At 45.5% G+C, this 20,599-nt stretch overlaps 1 protein-coding gene across 1 annotated transcript in view; it reads right to left on the bottom strand.

The window, feature by feature from the left end:
- Window positions 1–20,599, bottom strand: part of SVOP (SV2 related protein) — a 108,618-nt gene that overhangs the window by 29,184 nt on the left and 58,835 nt on the right. The window contains exons 7-10 of the mRNA XM_010360524.2: window positions 6,391–6,454; window positions 4,479–4,604; window positions 2,195–2,323; window positions 627–700 (exon numbers count right to left, since the gene is read on the bottom strand). Of these exons, the coding sequence (XP_010358826.1) occupies window positions 627–700; window positions 2,195–2,323; window positions 4,479–4,604; window positions 6,391–6,454 (393 nt within the window). The remainder of the gene's footprint in view (window positions 1–626; window positions 701–2,194; window positions 2,324–4,478; window positions 4,605–6,390; window positions 6,455–20,599) is intronic.

Below are 20,599 nucleotides of genomic sequence, written 5' to 3'. Positions count from 1 at the left end.
AGATCTTCCCACCTCAGCCTTACCAAAGTGTTGGGATTACGGGCATGAACCACCGTGCCCAGCCAGCCTTTTTATCTCTTAAATACAGAGGCTCATTGCCTCTGCAAACCATCAGTCTAGTTACTTTTTCTGGTATTTCTCTTTAAGAGTGCCTTCTATCTGTGACTTGCAATTAAGGCGTTTTCTTTTAAAGTAGAGTTATGGCCTTGTTCAGTGGCTTACACCTGTAATCCTAGAATTTGGGGAGGCTAAGGAGGGAGGATTGCTTCAGTTCAGGAGTTCAAGGCTGCAGTAAGCTAGGATTGCGCCACTGCACACCAGCCTGAGTGGTGGAGCGAGGAGACTCTGTCTCAAAAATAAAAAATACAGTAAAATCGAGTTATAAAGTTTGTTTTTAAAAGATACTTGACTAAAAGCATCAAGTTAAAGAAAAAGATGAAGGAAATAATAGTATGTACAGATGATAACCCAGATACGACGGGAATCAGGAGGATGATGTTCAAACTACTGAAATTTGCAAATGTTGCCTGAAATCAAAGTGCTCTCTGTCCATTGCATTAAAACAAAACCCAAAACAGGGCACAGGGAGTGGAAAGGGGTCAAAGTGGTCAACAAACAGCTCTTACCATATAAACCACAGCAACAAAGTTGTCCATCTAAAATGGGGCGTGAAAAGGTCCCTCATTTTGCCTCGGTCTTCCTGTTTCAAAACAAGGACATAGTGTTTATTCTCTCCCCTACAGATGCATGAGAGATGGGCTGGTGGCCTGAGACTAGTGCACACCCAGGCTGGGAGGGAGGTTTCTGGTAAGTAGGACACTGGAGCTCTGATAACCCAGGTCTCAAATCTACAGGACGCAGCCTCCCAGCCCCTCCAGCCAGAACCCAACCGTGTCCAGGGGCATGATGCACACAGGACGGATCTCATGCCCTCCAACCTGGAAACCGGGACTTGGGAAGCAGATCCCTCCTTCCTGGCCCCTCAGACCTCAGCACAGACCTATGAACCCAGGGAGCAGAAAACCATTCCAAAGCGTGTCCAGCCATTTCACACACACACACACGCGCCTTCCCCAGTTCTAGGTCTAGGTGGCAACAGTTAATGTGCTGAGAAACGAATTCACCAAAGGCCAATTTCCCAAAAGATTGATTAGCTAAATGACCGATTGGCCAATTTTACATAATTTACAAATTCATCAAATCTTTGCTTTATAGTGTTCTTTAAAAAATATATGCTATGGCCAGGTATGGTGGTTCGTGCCCATAATCCCAGCACTTTGGGAGGCCAGGGCAGGTTGATCACATGAAACCAGGGGTTCGAGACCAGCCTGGCTTTCCCTCATCCATGGAAGGAATCTCTCCCCAAAGGCAACCAAATGGGCTTCTGCACCTCTTGAGGAATCCCTTCTGCTCTGCCCCCTGTAGATTTGGGGCAGGTCCCCTGGCCTCTATGTTGTCAGACCCAACACCTCCTTCCATCCTGGTGAAAGGCCACTCAGTTCTTCTTGCATAATATAAAAGGAATCAGAAATATAACTTTATTTTAAAAGGTAATTTCTTTATAGGATCTGATGTCTGCTTAAGGTATTTGTAATGTTTCTCCAATCTGCTTGGATGGTTCTTGAAGGCAAGGACTGCAGCCTTAAATCTGAATCTTTTCTCCCCATGTGTGCAATGCTGGTGCCTACATACAGTAGGCGCTCAGGAAGTTTCACCATGGTGGATTCCCTGATGGTGTTACCGGTGGAGTGAGGCACCATCCATTAAGAACATCTACACAGGGTGCAGTTTGATCCCCTAGATCTAAGCACACTGCTTCCTAATGTGGTTTTATTGCACAGCTTTTGCCAGTCAATCTCATTTGCTAGTCAGACTTCATCTGTGCTGAAAGGCGAACCCAAAGCAGCAGTAGTTACAGGACCCATTAGCAGATGTTACATTTCTCTAATCACTGGTGAAATTCTCCAGGAAGCATTTTTAGAACTTGGCAGTGAAAATACAGATTGGAGTTGCCAAATTACCCTCGCGGGTCCTGTCTACTGGGCCCTCATCTGCTCCATGTGCACGCACACACCCCACCTTGGGTACACACATCCACGTGTGTCCATGCATGCATGCCCTACTCCATATGCACACACTCCCCTGAATGCACCCCGACACGCACATTGCAGAGTCTATTGGTCCAGGCACTGACCTGTCTGGAGATGATGAGTTTCCCCAGTGGCATGGGAGCTCCGTTTTCCGTCGCTATCCTCTTTAAGGTGGCGATTGCCTTTTCCTGGTTCCCTGACAGCACATCATACCTTGCACTTTCCGGCAGCCACTGGGATGGGGAGACAGGAAACTCAGGCGTGGCTGGTTAGGGTGGAACGGAGCCACACACTCTTATTTGTGTGTGGGGTCTTTAAGGGTGGGGGCTCTGGAGCCAGAGACCTGACTTCAAATCCTGGCCCTGCCATTTATTACATTGGTTGTGTGACCCTGTACAATTACTTGACTTCTCTGTGCTTTCATTTCCTCCTCCATTAAATGTGAATGATAAGAGATCCTACCTCTTAGGGCTCTTGAGAGGATTAAACAGGATAATCCAGGCAAGGGGCCTAGCACAGTGCCTGATATGGGTTAATGCAGTTATTATTATTGTCACGGTTGCTATTACTATTATTTGGGGCTGCTTTCAGAGTTCCAGGCGAGGGCTGAATTAAATTGAGATCACTGTCAGAAATCTCACCCCCATCTCTCAAGGAATTGTACCTCATCTGTATTCAGCATCATCTTGCAAACTCAGTTCAAGAGAAAGAAAGAAATCAGAAAGATTTTTAGAACAATGGAAGTCCCAACCCCAAATGACTAGATACATACATTTCTGTAAAAATGGAGCAACGGCTGTTTGAAACAGCAGGTATACTGGAGAAAAGACTAAGAGTTAGAAGATCTAGTTTAGAGTTTTTTTGTCTATTTGCTGTAGGCCCTTTAACAAGTCAGCCCCTCGGCCGGGCGCGGTGGCTCAAGCCTGTAATCCCAGCACTTTGGGTAGGCCGAGACAGGTGGATCACGAGGTCAGGAGATTGAGACCATCCTGGCTAACACGGTGAAACCCCGTCTCTACTAAAAAATGCAAAAAAAAAAAAAAAAAAAAAACTAGCCGGGCGAGGTGGCAGGCGCCTGTAGTCCCAGCTACTCGGGAGGCTGAGGCAGGAGAATGGCGTAAACCCGGGAGGCGGAGCTTGCAGTGAGCTGAGATCCGGCCACTGCACTCCAGCCTGGGTGACAGAGCCAGACTCCGTCTCAAAAAAAAAAAAAAAAAAAAAAAAACAACAAGTCAGCCCCTCTGGGCTTCAGTTTTCTTATCAATAAAAAGAGGATATAGCAGAGAGTGCAAATGCCCACCAACATTCTGTTTCCTTTTTCATAGTGCAAAGTTGTCCTTAGATGTGGCTGCCCGGACAGGGACTACATTTCCCAGCTCCTCTTGCATCTAGGTGGGACCATGTGACTTGCGTTCACCAATGGCATATGAGCTGACTATTCCCTGCCAAGGTATTTAAAAAGTGACTGTGCAGTCTCCACTTGCCTTTTGCAAGTCTGTTGAGTGTATGTAGAAGACTTCAAAGCCCTAGAGGATAGCAGAGCCACCAGCTGGACAAAAACTGGGCCCAGAATTCCACTTGCCAACCAGAAAAGTCATTCTGAACTATTGTGTTAGTGAGAGAGAAGCTCTTATCGTACTATGTTACTGAACTTGTGGGCTTCATTTGTTTCAGCAGCTGGTATCATCCTGACTAATACAGGGATTCATTAGAGTCCTGTGATTATTGGGAGGAATAAATGTGATAATGCATGGAGCACAAAGCCTGCCACACAGTTAAGCTTAATAATTATTAATACTTATTGTCATTACCAGAAATTTTTGTAGTATTTACCATACATGAGAACTACCCATCTCTAGGCTTATTTTAGTGCCTACTGGCTGTAAAGTGTTACATACATGTGCCCATGAAATGATGAGTATGTGGCAAGATCTCAGTAGAGGGTGTGGTTTATGCAGAGCTGAGATGAAGAGATCATTTAAACTCCTGGAGCAGCCATGCCTGAAGTCCGATTTAATCCTCCGAAACGTATTTATTCCTCTCTTTTACTCAAGCCAGTTCGAATTGGGTTTCTGTCGCTTGCAACTTAAGAGTCTCAACTAGTGCAATACAATCACTTTAAGTGTAGATTTTGCAATGATGGGGCCAATGTGTCCTCCCATCCCCAGTTATCTCCCCAGAAAACATCCCAGAAGTGTCTGTCTGGAGGAAATCTAACACTCCATGCTGGGGCTACCCCAGGCCACAGCTCCCTTGTCTCATTTCCTGATTTAAAAAAATAATCTTAAAAGGTGGCTTTGGTATCCTTCTCCATCCCCTCCCCACCAAAATAGAGTGGACTGTAAGGTGTCAGGTAGCAAAAGCTGAAATCTCTTAAAGGATACCTACGAAACACAGCACGGCAAAGAGGAGGAGCGGGACAGCCGAGAGGATGAGCAGCCAACGCCAGCCCAGGCTGGGCATCACGAACACAGCCAGGACGACCTCAAACACTGTCCCGATGGCCCAGAATACCTGGCACAGGAGAATCAGGGTCAGTGGTGGGAGAAGCATGGTCCTCGCAGTGAGGAATTATGGGGGCACTGTGGACAAGGGTATCTCTATGGGTAAGGGGTTACTGGAGTCAGCAAGGTTAGAATAGTCACCCTTTCCCTGTGGTCTGTATGGGTGAGCCAGGGCTGCCACGTTGCCCAGCTTACGAGGGTACCATCTACACTGTATAATATTTGCATGTCACCCGCTGGAGCTGGGCAATGTGGCAGCTGGGCAATGTGGCAGCTCTGGTTAAGGAGATCAATATGATCAACATTACGTGATATCAAATTGGTAGTGAACACATTGGTTTTCTCTCTCTCTCTCTCTCTCTCTCTCTCTGTCTTGCTCTGTCGCCCAGGCTGGAGTACAGTGTCCCAATCATGGCTCACTGTAGCCTCAACCTCCCAGGCTCAAGATCAGCTGGTCTAGATGTATTTCTTTTTCTTCCACTCCTCCTCTTCCTCCTTTTTCTCCTCCTCCTCCTTCTCCTCCTACTCCTTCTCCTCCTCCTCCTCCTTCTTCACTCTTCCTCTTCCTCTTCTTTTTTGTTTTTTTAGACAGAGTCTTGCCATGTTGCCTAGGCTGGAGTGTAATGGCACGATCTCAGCTCACTGCAACCTCCGCCTCCTGGGTTCAAGCAATTATCCTGCCTCAGCCTCCTGACTAGCTGGTATTACAGTCCACCACCACACCTGACTAATTTTTTGTATTTTTTAGTAGAGATGGGTTTTCACAATGTTGGCCAGGCTGGTTGCAAACCCCTGATCTCAGGTGATCCAAATGCCTTGGCCTCCCAAAGTACTGGGATTATGGGCATGAGCCACTGTGCCTGGCCCTTTTTTTTTTTTTTTTTTAATAGATGGGGTCTTGCTCTACCACTCAGGCTGGAGTGCAGTGATGTGATCACACGTCACTGCAAACTCGAACTCCTGGCCTCAAGTGATCCTCCTGCCTCGGCCTCCCAAAGTCCCAGATGCATTTCAATATTTAAACAACAGATTCTTCCACATCAGTGTGGATCAGTGGAGCATCCCCCTAATTGGTAAGAAGCAGATGTAGTCAGGATGTTGGGCTGTGGGACCAATGCAATTAAAATTGTCGGTGTGGTTATAGTGATTGGGGACATCAGAGTGGGTTCATTGTCATCACTGTTGGAATCAATGTCCAGCATGGGCAAATAAACCATTCTGCCACTGTGTGGAGGGGCCATTGGGCAGCTGCATGAGGCAGGGAGTCATGGAGCCATTGTATTTGCTCTGAGATCTTTCAGATCATGGTTAGAAAATGGGTCACGAGACCCTGGAAGAAAAACTTGAGAGGAACTAGCTGGACCACGAAAGTTTTAAGGTAGTCTATAGGCCACAGAAATGGTCAAGAATGGAAATTCTTGACTAAAAAGACAGGTGGTGGGTGATGATATGGGTGTGGGCCAGAGTTTGGTCTACTAACGCCACATATTCAACACCAGCTCTCAGATACAAGCTATTTACAGTTCAAGAAAACATACTCTTCCATACCCTTGCTGACATTTTTTTTTTTTTTTTGAGGGATGATAGATTGAATGTTCTTGTCAATTGAAGAATTTGTCCATATTGCAAAACTGGCATGTCAGAAATGATGTAACTGATCCTTTTACATCTTTACATATTGAGTCTGTAATATTTTTTTCTTAAACTCCCTTTTCCTTGGCCTGTGGCTCAAGACATCTGAGAACCTCCTGCCGGAATCCACACGCTCTAGAGACCCAGGCCGCTCTCCTCCTTACCTCAATCAGCAAAATACATTTAGCTCTGGCTTTCATGGGAAGGAACTCGGCATACAGCGTCACCCTGGAAATGTAAAAGGGACAGAAAAAGAATTAAGATCAGAACTGGGTGGGCAAATGGCTACCGTTTTCTGAATTTCCTGCCAACATTCCTCCAAGGGTGGTCAGTGAACCACTTACATCAGAATTTCCTGAGATGATGATGGTTAAATATACAGATCTCTAGCTCCCTCCCTCCCCAGACCTTCAGAAACAGACTCCCAGGGATAAGGCCCTGACATCTGCATTTTTATTTTATTGTATTTATTTATTTATTTATTTGTGAGTTGGTGTCTCACTCTGGCACCCTGGCTGAAGTGCAATCATAGCTCACTGCACAACCTTGAACTCCTGGGCTTAAGTGATCCTCCTGCCTCAGCCTCCAGAGCAGCTAAGACTACAGTCATGCACCACCACTCCTGGCTAATTATTATTACGATGATTTGTACAGATGTATGTTACCCAGGCTGGTCTCGAACTCCTGGCTTCAAGTGATCCTCCCACCTCGGACTCCAAAAGCTCTGGGAATATAGATGTGAGGCACCATGCCCGGCCTCACCTGCATTTTTGACTCCCCAAGTGATTCTCAAATTTCCTAACTGCTGCCATTGAGCCCTACCCATAATCCAATAAGTCCGGGGAAAAATGTTTTTTTCGCAGGAACTCTTCAACCTGAGCCCTTCTCAGCACACCAGGGCACACAATGTCAACCTGTCCCATCACTGGTGACATTACTCTTCATCACCTGATCAAGCTGGTGATGGAGATTGCCAGCTTGGTAATCTGGTCTGACAGATTTCTCAACCCTAAGTTATAATTTTCCATTTGTGATTAAGAATATATCCCCTTTGTGGGGAAGTATTCAGATTATGCCAATATCCTGTTCCCCACATAACCTCTACCCACCAGCTTTAGCCATTGACTATCTCTATCTATGTCATCTACAACTGTGATGGTAACAAATGGTTGTTTTTGTTTGTTTGTTTTGTTTTTTGAGACAGGGTGCATGGTGTGATCATGGCTCACTGCAGCTTCAACCTTCCAGGCTCAAGCCATCCTCTTACCAGCCTCCAAGACTACAGGTGCTGGGACTATAGACACATGCCACCACGCCCCAGTAATTTTTATTTTTTTTATTATTGTGGAGATAAGGTCTCACTATGTTGTTCATGCTGGTCTCAAACTCCTGGGCTCAAGCTATCTTCCTGCCTTGACTTTCCAAAGCGCTAGGATTACAGGCATGAGCCACTGCGCCCAGCCCCACAAATGGTATTTTTTATTTTTGTCATTCCTTCTGTATTTATTAGTTGACATTCAACTGTAAGAAAGAGATTTTCCTTCTTTCCTTCATCTTATCTGTCTATCCATTTAATCGGTATGGACTTGTGGAGTCCTATTTATGCAGTGGGTTATAGCCCATTATTATTTTGATGCTCAGAAGAGCTTTTCCTCCTCCCCTTTATCTATCTTATCTATCTATCTAGTATCTATCTATCTATCTATCTATCTATCTATCTATCTATCTATCTATCTATCTATCTACCTATCTGTCCTTTTAATCAATAAGGACTGGCAGATTCCAATTTTATTCCATGAGTTGAAGCCCAGTAGTAGTAGTAGTAGTAGTAGTAGTAGTAGTAGTAGTAGTAGTAGTAGTAGTATTTTGAGACAAGGTCTTACTCAGTTGCTCAGGCTGGAGTGCAGTGGCACACAATCTTGGCTCACTGAAACCTCCACCTCCTGGGTTCAAGCAATTCTCCCACCTCAGTCTCCTGAGTAGCTGAGATTACAGGTGCCCGCCACCATGCCTGGCTAATTTTTGTATCTTTTGGTAGAGATAGAGTTTCACCATGTTGCCCAGGCTGGTCTCAAATTCCTGACCTCAAGTGATCTGCCCGCCTCAGCCTCCTAAAGTGCTGGAATTACAGGTGTGAGCCACCATACCTGGCCTGCAACCTGTTATTATTTTGACGCTCAGACTGTACCAGATCTGCCCAGTGGGAGCCCCTTCAAGCTGATTCTTATTTTTTTTTTGGCCTGTCTCCATCATTCCTTGAGGTCTTCCCTATTTTCTAGCACAAGATATCCAGCTCATCTTGTACTTCCTTTGCCCCAGCCCTGGAGTCTGTCATCACCTTTCTAAGAAGCCCTGGTTCCCTTTGGCAGAAGATGGTATTTAGAAACCAAGATCTCTGTGCTCAGTGTGCTCATTGCTCCTGGGGTGTCACTGCTGCTGGGTCCTCTTGGCGGACACAGCTAAGAGATTATCTGTCTATCTATCTATCTCTATCTTACTTCTCTCCCTCTCTCTTCACACACTCACCATATCTATAACTGTCTGTGTATATTTATTTAAAAATGAGTTCATACTGATACTTTCCATTTCAGTTCATCACCTTAGGGTTCATTCTAACCTTCCTCACTTCCATGCTGCAATTCCCTTCTCCAAGAATGGGAACTCTGGTCTTATTATCCTCAATACAGTTACGTCTTTGCTCAATTTACTTGTTTCCTTAATGTAAGCAATGTCCCAACTGCACTGGCTGCCTCTTCTGTCTGCTGCTTCCACGCTTTCCTCCTGTTCACTTCCTCAACCTTTGGGCATGCTGGACATGGAAGGGAACTTTGAAATCAATCCCTGCTCCCACCTACCCCATGCTGCCTTCAATTTTGCTAGAAAGAGGAGGCCTTCTTTTCTCTCATATCTCCCACCTAAGCCAGGCATCTGAGCTACTAAATGGCCTCATGTTATTCTCCTAGCTCTTCTTAAGGGGTGGGGGGTTGGGGGATAAAGGGAAGTTAATTTCCTTTAACTCTTTGAAGGCAGATGGTGCTCGGGATCCATTTAGATCTCCTAGGATCCCTTTACTAGGTCTGTATGCCCACCTTGCGCTTCTGCTAATGGCTCATACCTGCAACCTTCTCTTATGGATACTCTTGAGCAACTAAAGCTGCATCATCCCAGAGGTACCTAGGAGTTATGCCCATCTCCCCAGGGCAGGCTGCAGACTGGTGTGTATGTGTATAAAAGGCCCACCCCCTGGTATTGGGGGAGGGGGTGGGGGTCAGACCCTGTGGAGCAATGAACACTCCTTAGCTCCCTGTGTGCTCAGGTGAGTCCAGAAGAAACCACATCCTTGTGAACTTCTTCCCTGTATCTTTCTCTTAGCATCTTTCACTCTTACAGCTTCCTCCCAAGAACACTTTCAATAAATCACTTATAGAGAAATCTCTGCCCCCGGTTCTGTCTGCTTCTATGCAGCCCAATCAATGGGTTTCCTTACAGAGCATTTCACTTTTCAAAAGGTGGCCTCAGCAATACCACTGAGATTTAGACACAGTTCTTTCTATAATCAGTAAAAGTCCTTGTTAGGATTCTGAGCAAAGGCACTTCTGTCCAAAGCAAGAAGAATTCTCAGGAGCCTCAGAAGAAGGGCTAGAGCTTCAGTAGCTCAGTGGGACTCTCTTTAGAGAAAAGCGAGAAGGAAATGTTAATGCCAGCTAGTCTCACTTCACAGTGTATTTTAGTACATTCTCTCTTTCTGTCTTAGTCTCTCTTTTTCTCTCTGTATGAATCCCTAACTGAGATTATACTCAAGAATGCCTACTATCAATCTGATTTATAAACAAGCATTTCCATGCCATTTAATAGGCTCTTGCACACATCTATTCTATCACATGTATGAACCATACTATCCTTAATAATAGCAACCTTTTACTGAGTATCTGCTATGTGTTTAACACTACTCTAGATGTTCTGCATGGATTAGCTCACCCAATGAGAATTGCAAGTCATGGGGGTAAGTAATTACAATTCCCAATGTGTGTGTGTGTGTATGTGTGTGTGTGCGTGAGAGAGAGAGAGATGGTTTGGCTCTTGGCCCCACTCAAATCTCATGTTGAAATGTAACTCCCAGTGTTGGGGGAGGGACCTGGTAGGAGGTAATTGGCTCTTGGGGGTGGTTTTCCCCCTCGCAGTTCTCATGATAGTGAGTGAGTTTTCATGAGATCCAGTTGTTTAAAAGTGTGTAGCACTTCCCTCTTCACTCTCTCTCTCTCCTGCTGTCATGTGAAGATATGCTTGCTTCATCTTTGCCTTCCACCATGCTTGTAAGTTTCCTGATTCCTCCCCAGTCATACCTCCTGTACAGCCTGTGGAACTGTGAGTCAATTAAACCTCTTTTCTTTATAAAATACCCAGTCTTAGATAGTTATTTACAGCACTGTGAGAATGGACTACCACCATTTTCATATCTACATCTATCAACAACAGAAAAGTTGTTACTTGACCAGGATTGCATAGCTAGTAAGTTAGTAAGCAGAAGAGCCAACATTTTAAACTAGGTTTGTCTATATCATGCAACCCATGAATCACTTCCCTGTTGGGACGGTTTCACAGTTATAAACAACACTTCCTTAAACATCTTTAGGCTGAAATTCGTTGTCTTCACCTTGTTTCCTTAGGACAGATCCCCCTAAGTAGAATTTGAGTTAGAGGGTATGCCTGTTTTTATGATTTGAGATATATACTACCAAAGTGCTTCTCCAAAAAGTTGTTCCAATTTATATTCCCTCCAGTACCTTACGCAACAGAAAACCACGAGGAATTTCATTAACTAAACCCTGATAATAGAAACCAAGATTATAGTGGTTGCTAAAGATTGCACCAATTATCACGGATGACTTTGATATTTTATTCTATTTTCCGAATGGTATGCTTATATTATTTTTAAAAATCAATAGTAATACCATGTTTACCTTTCCCTCACCAAATTGAAGTCAAACTACTAATCATGCAAAAATGTGCAGTAGGGTATTCTAAGGGCAAAGCTGTTTCTATCCTTAGAGATCAAGGATTTGTTTTTATAATAAAGCTATAACCTATTTAATGAAGTCTTTTCATTCTGTTTTTTTTTCAGTTATAGAGTATTATATGAATGCAATCTCATTGTAAAATAATTTACCAATACATAAGCATGCAGAGCGTATGACGATTCTTCCTCTCCCTATGACCCTAACTTCCATTTCCCTTCCCGAAAGCCATAACTACTAATCAGAGTTTGCTTTGCAATCTTTCGGCGTTGTTTTTTTCTTTTTTTCTGACACGGAGTCTCACCGTCTCACTCAGGCTGCAGTGCAGTGGTGCGATCTCAGGCTCACTGTAACCTCTGCCTCCCAGGTCCAAACAGTTCTCCTGCCTCAGCTTCCCTAGTAGCTGGGATTACAGGTGCATGCCACAACGCCCAGCTAATTTTATTGTATTTTTTAATAGAGATGGGGTTTCACTATGTTAGCCAGGCTGGTCTCGAACTCCTGACCTCAAGTGATCCACCCGCCTTGGCCTCCCAAAGTGTTGGGATTACAGGCATAAGCCACTGTGCCTGGCCTGCAATCTTTCAGCCTCTTTTCTATGAAAAAATAAATGCATAATTTAACTAACATGCTATTTCTTTCTTTCATTTTCCATTCTCTTTCCTTACCTCTCTCCTACCTTTTCCTCCCTCTTTCCTTTTTTTTTTTTTTTTTTTTTGAGACAGAGTCTTGCTCTGTCACCCAGGCTGGAGTGCAGTGGTGCAATCTCAGCTCACTGTAAGCTCCACCTCCCGGGTTCACGCCATTCTCCTGCCTCAGCCTCCCAAGTAGCTGGGACTACAGGCACCCGCCACCACGCCCGGCTAATTTTTGTATTTTTAGTACAGATGGGGTTTCACCGTGTTAGCCAGGATGGTCTCGATCTCCTGACCTCGTGATCCGCCCACCTCGGCCTCTCAAAGTGCTGGGATTACAGGTGTGAGCCACTGCACCTGGCCTCTTTCTTTTTTTTTTTTTTCTTAGCACACACAGTGCACTGTCAGCGTTCCACCCAAACATCCCCATTCTTCGCACATCCATGCATGCCAGCCCACCTTCCAACTGCCAGTACCTGTGACTGTTTCCAGAGAACTTTCTCTGGCCATTAAAGCTTGCCTGGCCAGGCTTTGTGGCAGGCCAGAGTGCCAAAGAATTTAAACTTCCCGGGAGTCACCCTCACTGGACAATTCCCCTCATCTGTGAAGCGGGACCATTTGGAGGACCTGCGGCTGAGTCTCCCAGAGGAAACTTCTTGCTCTTGAATTTCTGTGTTAGAATCTGCTTCAACAAGACAACATGGAAATCTTTTCATGTTAGGAGAGGTAAATCTACAGTTTTATTTATTTTTGAGACAGGGTCTGGTGTGTCACCCAGGCTGGAGTGTAGTGGTGCGATCATAGCTCACTGCAGCCTTGAGCTCCTGGGCTCAAATGATTCTCCCGCCTCAGTCTCCCAAGTAGCTGGGGTGACAGGCATGCACAGTCATGCCCAGCTAATTTTTCCTTTTCTTTCTTCTTTTTTTTTGTAGACATGGAGTCTCACTATTTTGTCCAGGCTGGTCTCACACTCCTGGGCTCAAGCAATCCTTTTGCCTTGGCCTCCCAAAGTGCTGGAACTACAGGCATGAGCCACCATGCCTGGCCAAGAATTACTCTTTTTATTTTTTTCTTTTGAGACAGCATCTCACTCTGTCACCCAGGCTGGAGTGCAGTGACACGATCTCAGCTTAGTGTAGCCTTGACCTCCTGGGGTAGATGATCCTCCCACCTCAGCCTCCTGAATAGCTGGGACTACAGGTGTGCACCACCACACTTGGCTAATTTTTGTATTTTTTGCAGAGACAAGGTTTCACCATGTTGCCCAGGCTGGTCTTGAATGCCTGAATCAAGCGACCTGCCTGCTTCAGTCTCCTCCTAAAGTGCTGGGATTGCAGGCATAAGCCACCACGCTCAGCTGAGCATTATTCTTAACAGCTGCATAGCCTTCCTCATCTCGGTAGTATCATCATTTATTTAACTGCCCCCTATTGATGAATGCTTAGGTTGTGTTCAGTTTCTTCCTTTTGACACCTGTGCTACAAGAAACGTCTTTTCCTATAATTGTTGTGCCCCACATTTGGCCATTATTTATAGCAGTTCATTATGAAAACAAGCTACTTGATCTTTATCCAAAGTATGGCAATTATTATAATCAGACTGAAAAATAAGAGAATGAGCAATGAAATTAGCAATGCCAAGAATCAGCTGATTCTGGCATAAATAAATTCTCACTGCAAATAATCACATTTACAGCACTGGGCAATTAGAGGCTTGCCATTTGGATCACGTGTTTGGAAAGAAAGAACCTGTGATCTCAGCCTGGCATTTCTGCCTGGTCTTTGGAGGAACGAGGACAGGCTTTGTGTATAAGCTCATTGTTGACACCAATTTGAAGATCATTCTAGGGCAGGTTTCAAGGTAGAACAGCTGGGCAGCTACCTGAGGTATTGTCTTTAAGAGTAGCTAAAACACAAGGAGGGCGTGGGTTACCTTACTCCAGGTTTCCCCTCGCAGCGGCTTACATAAATGGTGTTTGACTGCGGTGCATGGCGCCCTCTACTGGAAGTAAAACATACTGGCCCAGTGCCAACCAGTGTTGGTATTTTCGTGGAGAGACACGGCGCAGTAAGAGGTGATTATCATTTCGTTGGTGCTTATTTGCATTTTCTAAATTTTCTAAAACAAAGTATACTGTTTGTAATGACAAAAATAAAATTGTATTTAATTCCCTGGCTTGAATTAAAGTCTATTCCTTCTTGATGTCCCTCCGTAGACAGAAAGTGTAATTATCTGGGATTCTACATGTGATTTCTCTTACCTGCCTTAAAGGGAATATAAACCTGTTAAGAACCACCAGCTCTACACACCAGAGTCATTCTCCAAATCAGTACCAGAGACGCCGTGGACATAAATGATTTAACAGGACCTTCTGACTATATATGCTAGAAACCCCTTTGAAATTGTTGTTCAACATGGTTAGGGCTTTGACACCAGACACACCTGGATTTGAACCCAGTTATAACTGGCTTGCCAAAGTTGCTCCAATACTTTCCTTCCCAGTATCTATGCACCTTTGCAGTGTGACTGCAGCACGTCCCATCAAGAGTTCATTTCCCCCTCCCTGGGATCTGGGTGGCCTTGTGACTTGCTTTGACCATCAGAATGTAGCAGAAATGATGTTATGCTAGTTCCAAGCTTAGGCCTCGAGAAGCTTTGTGGCTTCTGCTTGCTGCCGTCCACCCTTGTCCAGGTGCCATGGGACCAGGTGCCCGGGTGCCCCCTGATTCAGTGGACTGAAGACATTTGAGCAAGCCCCATAGAGTCTAGAGGAGCCACCAAACTGCCTCACTGCAGAATCATGAGTTGAATTAATCATTGTTCTAAACCATGAATGCAAAGGTGGTTTGTTACAAAGTAGAAGCAAACCCTACATTCCACTTTTTTTTTTTTTTCAAGTCAGAGTCTCACTCTGTCACCCAGGCTGGAGTGTAGTGGTGCAATCTCAGCTCACTGCAACCTCCGATTCCCGAGTTCAAGCGATTCTCCTACCTCAGCCTCCCAAGTAGCTAAGATTACAGGTGTGCACCACCATGCCTGGCTAATTTTTGTATTTTTAGAAGAGATGGGGTTTTGCCATGTTGCCCAGGCTAGTCTCAAACTCCTGGCCTCAAGTGATCCACCTGCCCCAGCCTTCCAAAGTGCTGGAATTACAGGCGTGAGCCACTGTGCCCAGGCCTCCTACACTACACGTAATAACCATCTGGCCAGGCATGATGACTCACACCTGTAATCCCAACACTTTGGGAGGCCAAGATGGGAGGATCACTTGAGTTCAAGAACAGCCTGGGTAACATAGTGAGACCATCTACCCTGTCCTCTGTAGCCCATCTCAACAAAAAATTTAAAAAATTAGCTGGGTGTGGTGGCACACACTTTAGCGACTCCAGAGGCTGTGGTGGGAGGATCGCTTGAGCCCAAAAGTTTGAGGCTGCAGGGAGGTATGGTCATGTTGCTGCACTCCAGCCTCGGCAACAGAGCAAAATCTGGTTTCAAAAATAATAATAACAACTATCTGACCTCCAGCAAGTCCCTTGTGAGCTCTAAGCCTCGGTTTTTGCATCTGTCATATGGCGATAAAACAGTTGTTCAATGGACCAAGTAAGGTAGTCTGAGCAGAACGTTTAGCAAAGTGCCCAGCACTTGGTAAACTCCATTATTATCATCATCATCATCACTATTAAGGCTAATGTTGTTGTTGTTCTTATCACCAAGAATGAGAATCTCTACTTTGGGGGAAGGAAGAAAAGAATGAGGAAGGGAGGAGAGAAGGAGGGTCATAGAAAAGCACAGATCAGGGTAGAGGAACAGGATCCTTACTGACCTAATTGACTTTCTTTCTTTCTTTTTTTTTTTTGAGATGGAGTTTCGTTCTTGTTGCCCAGGCTGGAGTGCAATAGCACGATCTCAGCTCACTACAACCTCTGCCTCCCAGGTTCAAGCAATTCTCCTGCCTCAGCCTCCCGAGTAGCTGGGATTACAAGCATGTGCCACCATACCCAGCTAATTTTGTATTTTTAGTAGAGACGAGGCTTCTCCATGTTGGTCAGGCTGGTTTCGAACTCCCCACCTCAGGTGATCCACCCGTCTCGGCCTCCCAAAGTGCTGGGATTACAGGCGTGAACCAACACTCCCAGCCCTAATTGACATTTATACTTAACATTCAGAGTACATTACAGGGACTTTCGGTTGTTGAGCTTTTAAGACTTACACAGCAAAATCTTTTTCATCTGATTTTATGAGTTGCTGCAATAGGGTATAGCTATTGTAAATTAATGGAAACTTTTAATTGTATTTAATCACATCAAAATATCTCCAACTAAATGTTTCCAAATCATGAACTTAGGGGAGTCATTTTTGTAACTGGATAGGAACATTGTATAATTAAGACATTATTTTTGTGTAAGTGGATAGAGTTACAGTGGTGGGAAGCCAGTGGCTGTCTTGGGTGGCTAAATATTTCTTCTGTAATTTCATTTCTAGTTTTTATTTGCCCTCCTCACAGATAAAAGAGCTATTTAGGCTGGGTGGGGTGGCTCACGCCTGTAATCCCAGCACTTTGGAAGGCTGAGGCAGGCGAATCGCTTGAGGTCAGGAGTTCGAGACCAGCCTGGCCAACATGGTGAAACCCCATCTCTATTAAAAATACAAAAATTAGCCAGGTGTGGTGGCGTGCTCCTGTAATCCCAGCTACTTGGGAAGCTGAGGTGGGAGGATAGCTTGAACCCAGGAGGTGTAGGTTGCAGTGAGCCAAGATATCATGCCACTGCATTCCAGCCTGGGTGACAAAAAAAAAAAAAAAAAAAAAAAAAAAAAAAAAAGCTATTTAGTGGAGTAGTTCAGAGAATAGGTTTAGAGGGTCAAGTGATGTCTAAACCTTAGCTCTGCCATTTACTAGCTATGTGACCTTGGGCATGCTACTTAGTTTCTACAAAGCTCCAGCTTTTGTACCTGTAAAGTGGAGATGATCATAACATCTATATCCTAAGATGTTATGAGCATTAAAGTGGTAATATATGTAAAGCACGAGGCTCAGTGTCTGGAATGTAGTAATAGCTCAATAACCAAAAGGGCCATAGCAGTGTTCAATACATGAACAACTAAATGGGGAAGAGGTAGGGAGCAGGCAGGCAAGCCGGGGACCCTTAAGATAAGCATGAGATAAGGGGGAAAGGCCCTCCTAGCTCCTCTGTGTCCTTTATTTTATTCCCCTGATGTCCTGTGCCATTACCCCAGAGCCCCACAGGAAGAATCTCTCTTCCTCTTTGTAGTCCCGCCCCTTTGCTGTTTTAGGGTGTGGTTTTCTCTGTTCCAGTGACTCCACCCTTGCAATCCCATCTGCTTATAAGCTTCCAGAGGCTTCTCAAAATTCTGATCCACTGATGGCACTGTTTTCTTGCTCTCAAGCACTGTTTATTCTATTTCTTAGCTGGGCATCTTGATGCCTGCCTGTAATCCCAGCACTTTGGAAGGCCAAGGCAGGCAGATCGCTTGAGGTCAGTTATTCAAGAGCAGCCCAGGCAACATAGTGAGACCCCAATCTCCACCCAAAAGTAGAAAAAATTAGCTGAGCATGGTGGTGTGTGCCTGGAAGGCGGAGGCAGAAGGATCACTTGAGCCTGGGAGTTCGAGGCTGCAGTGAGCCATGATTGTGCCACTGTACTCCAGCCTGGGTAACAGAGCAAGACCCTGTTTCTTGCAGAAAGAAAAGATTTATTCTATTTCTTTCTACTTCTATGTCATTTCCAGGAAATGTGGAAGAAGAAGAAATAGCAAATGTCTCTTCTCATTCTACCATCTTGAACAAGAATTTCTGTGGGCATTCTGTATATTTAATTCCTTTTTCTTTCCTTATATAAGAAGAAAATCCAGTGACTGTTTGAAGTCTATTTCTGCTGGCGTCTCTCTGAGCATCCCTGGTAAGGGAATTTGATTTGCTGTTCTGTGAGTACGTTCCTCCCAGCCACTAGGGGAAAACTGTATCGTACTCAATGAACTCATCATACTCATGAATAGGGCAGTGGTTGTGTCTGCAGGAATTCCTGGAGCTGAGCCAGAAGTGGAGCACATTGTCCACAAGCCCCTGCCAGCCCAGATTTATGGCTGCAGCTCCGTGAATAGCCTTTGCTTCAAGCTCCAGTGGTTTGTAAGCTCATCCCAGATTCAGAAGTGTATGTCAAATGCCTACTCTACAGAGCCCTGGAGGAATTAATCATGAATCAAGGAGGGAAGGACTGAGGAGAGCTGAGAGCCACTCACCATCCTCCAGCCTCCCAAGTGGCAGGAGGAGGCTGGGGGTTTGCTCATGTGTTAAATCCAGGTGGTCATGTCTCCCCTGTGTCTGTTCTGTCTACAGTGATACCTTGAGTCATTCATCCGTCATCCATCGTCCATCACAATGACACTTGAGCTTCTTACCAAAGCCTTCAGCAGATCAAATGCTTGTTAATAAATCTTGAGTGCTCTGCCAGGCACTGTCCTGGGCATTTTACAGAATGTTGTCATTTAATGACTATTATTTTAAGGGACCTCATGAGATGGGGATGTTGTTGTTCCATTTTAGAGATGAGGAAACAGATGTAGGAAGGTTCAGTCACTTGCCTGAGGTCATATAGCTATTATGTGACAGAGCAACCAGGATTCAAACCCAAGCAGTCTGGTTTCAGAGCCTATGATCTATTTTAGAATTAGCATTACCCTGGCCGGGCGCGGTAGCTCACGCCTGTAATCCCAGCACTTTGGGAGGCCGAGGCCAGCAGATCACAAGGTCAGGAGATCGAGACTATCCTGGCTAACACGGTGAAACCTCGTCTCCACTAAAAGTACAAAAAAAATTAGCCGGACATGGTGGCGGGCGCATGTAGTCCCAGCTGCTCAGGAGGCTGAGGCAGGAGAATGGCGTGAACCCGGGAGGCAGAGCTTGCAGTGAGCTGAGATCCGGCCACTGCACTCCAGCCTGGGCGACAGAGCAAGACTCCATCTCAAAAAAAAAAAAGAATTAGCATTACCCTTCTAGGCTCTGTCTTCCGGTCTTCCCCAATCACAATGCTCAACAGGCATAAGAAGTCAGTTCCTGAACTATTACCCCTGAGAGGGTGGGCGCTCTGGCAGGACTGAACAGATCCCCACCCTCTAATGCTGATCTTGCTGCTTGTGCTGCCAAGCCAGCCTGCCAGCAACAGAGACCAATGTGGAGTCCCCCAGGATGGAACCACTCCATGTCACTTGGTAGCAACTTAGGTACATTGGACTCTTCCAGTTTTGAAGGAGCAGCAATTCATTTTGACTGAATCTGCACCAGTTCTGGGTACTGGTTTAACTCTCCTGCCCACAAGGTCTTGGTCGCCACCATCACCCGAGGGCTCACACAATGTCTGACCCACTGACAAAGGATCCCTCATAACATTGCTTGGGACCCAAGGAGCCCATATAGAGTGAAGGAGATGTAGAAGTGGATGTATGGCCTGGAATCCAATGGTCCTATCATATATTGTGCTATCCTGAAGCTGCTGGCCTGAGAGAACCTGCTGGCCTGAGAGAGCAATGGGACAGCACTCTGAAGATGACACTAAGGTGTCAGTTTGGAGATGACGCCCTATGACGGTGGGGCACTGTCCTCCAGGACACAATGCCCACTTCAATCCACTACCATTATGATGCTTCATTCCCAGGAGAAAAGATTCATGGGTCTGGAAATTTAGGGGTTGAAGTAAGAGTAGGCTTCATTGTCATCAGTCCCAGTGACCCGGATCAGGGGATTTGTACTTCACATCCTGCAACTTCTGGGCTCTGTGGGTCTAGAGGTCCTGGCTCCCAGGGAAGGAAAGCTTCCACAGGAGACACAGCAAGAGTCCCAGTAGACCTTTTTTTTTTTTTTTGAAATGGAGTTTTGCTCTGTTGCTGAGGCTGGATTGCAGTGGTATGCTCTCGGTTCACTGCAACCCGTCTCCTGGGTTCAAGGGATTCTCCTGCCTCAGCCTCCCAAGTAGCTGGGATTACAGACATGTGCCACCACACCCAGCTAATTTTTGTAGTTTTAGTAGAGATGGGGTTTCACTGTGTTGGCCAGGCTGGTCTTGAACTCCTGTCCTCAGATGATCCACCCACCCTGGCCTCCCAAAGTGCTGGCATTACAGGCTTGAGCCACCATGCCCGCACCCATTAGACTTTAAGAAACAGCTGCTACCCAGTAACTTTGGGCTCCTTTGTGTCGAGAAATGAACAGGCAAGAAAAAGAGTCACCACTGTGTTGGAGAAATTGATCCTAGCCATCATTAAGACTTAATAAGCCCCATCTATCATAGGGTCACCCAGATGATATACCAGACATCTCTTGGTAATCTCCTGCTGAATTTTGGTGTTAAATGGACAAGCACAGCAAATATGGCCTAAAAGAGGCATGGCGACCAGGGACTCGAACCCCTTAGGCATGAGGTCTCAGTCACCCACCCAGATAAACCATCTAGATCAGCGGGGGTGCTCACTGAAGCTGAGAGGAATTTAGAATGGGGAGTGGAGGTGGGAGACATTTGGCCTTTTGGCCAAGGCAACTTCTGCGAGACTCAACTATGAGCTGCATTGGCATCCTCTGCAGCCATGAGGCCAGCAGCAATCACAGGGACTGTAGATTAATTTACTGCAGAAAAGAGACTAACCAGAATCCTGGGGAAACTGTTCTGAGGCGGGGTGAACAGATTACAATTATGGGCTGCATAACACATTTG

This window comes from Rhinopithecus roxellana, chromosome 10 (assembly GCF_007565055.1).
Source record: "Rhinopithecus roxellana isolate Shanxi Qingling chromosome 10, ASM756505v1, whole genome shotgun sequence".
NCBI lineage: Eukaryota > Metazoa > Chordata > Mammalia > Primates > Cercopithecidae > Rhinopithecus > Rhinopithecus roxellana.
The sequence above is the reverse complement of the archived record's forward strand: the minus strand, read 5'-3'. Positions and strand labels throughout refer to the sequence as shown.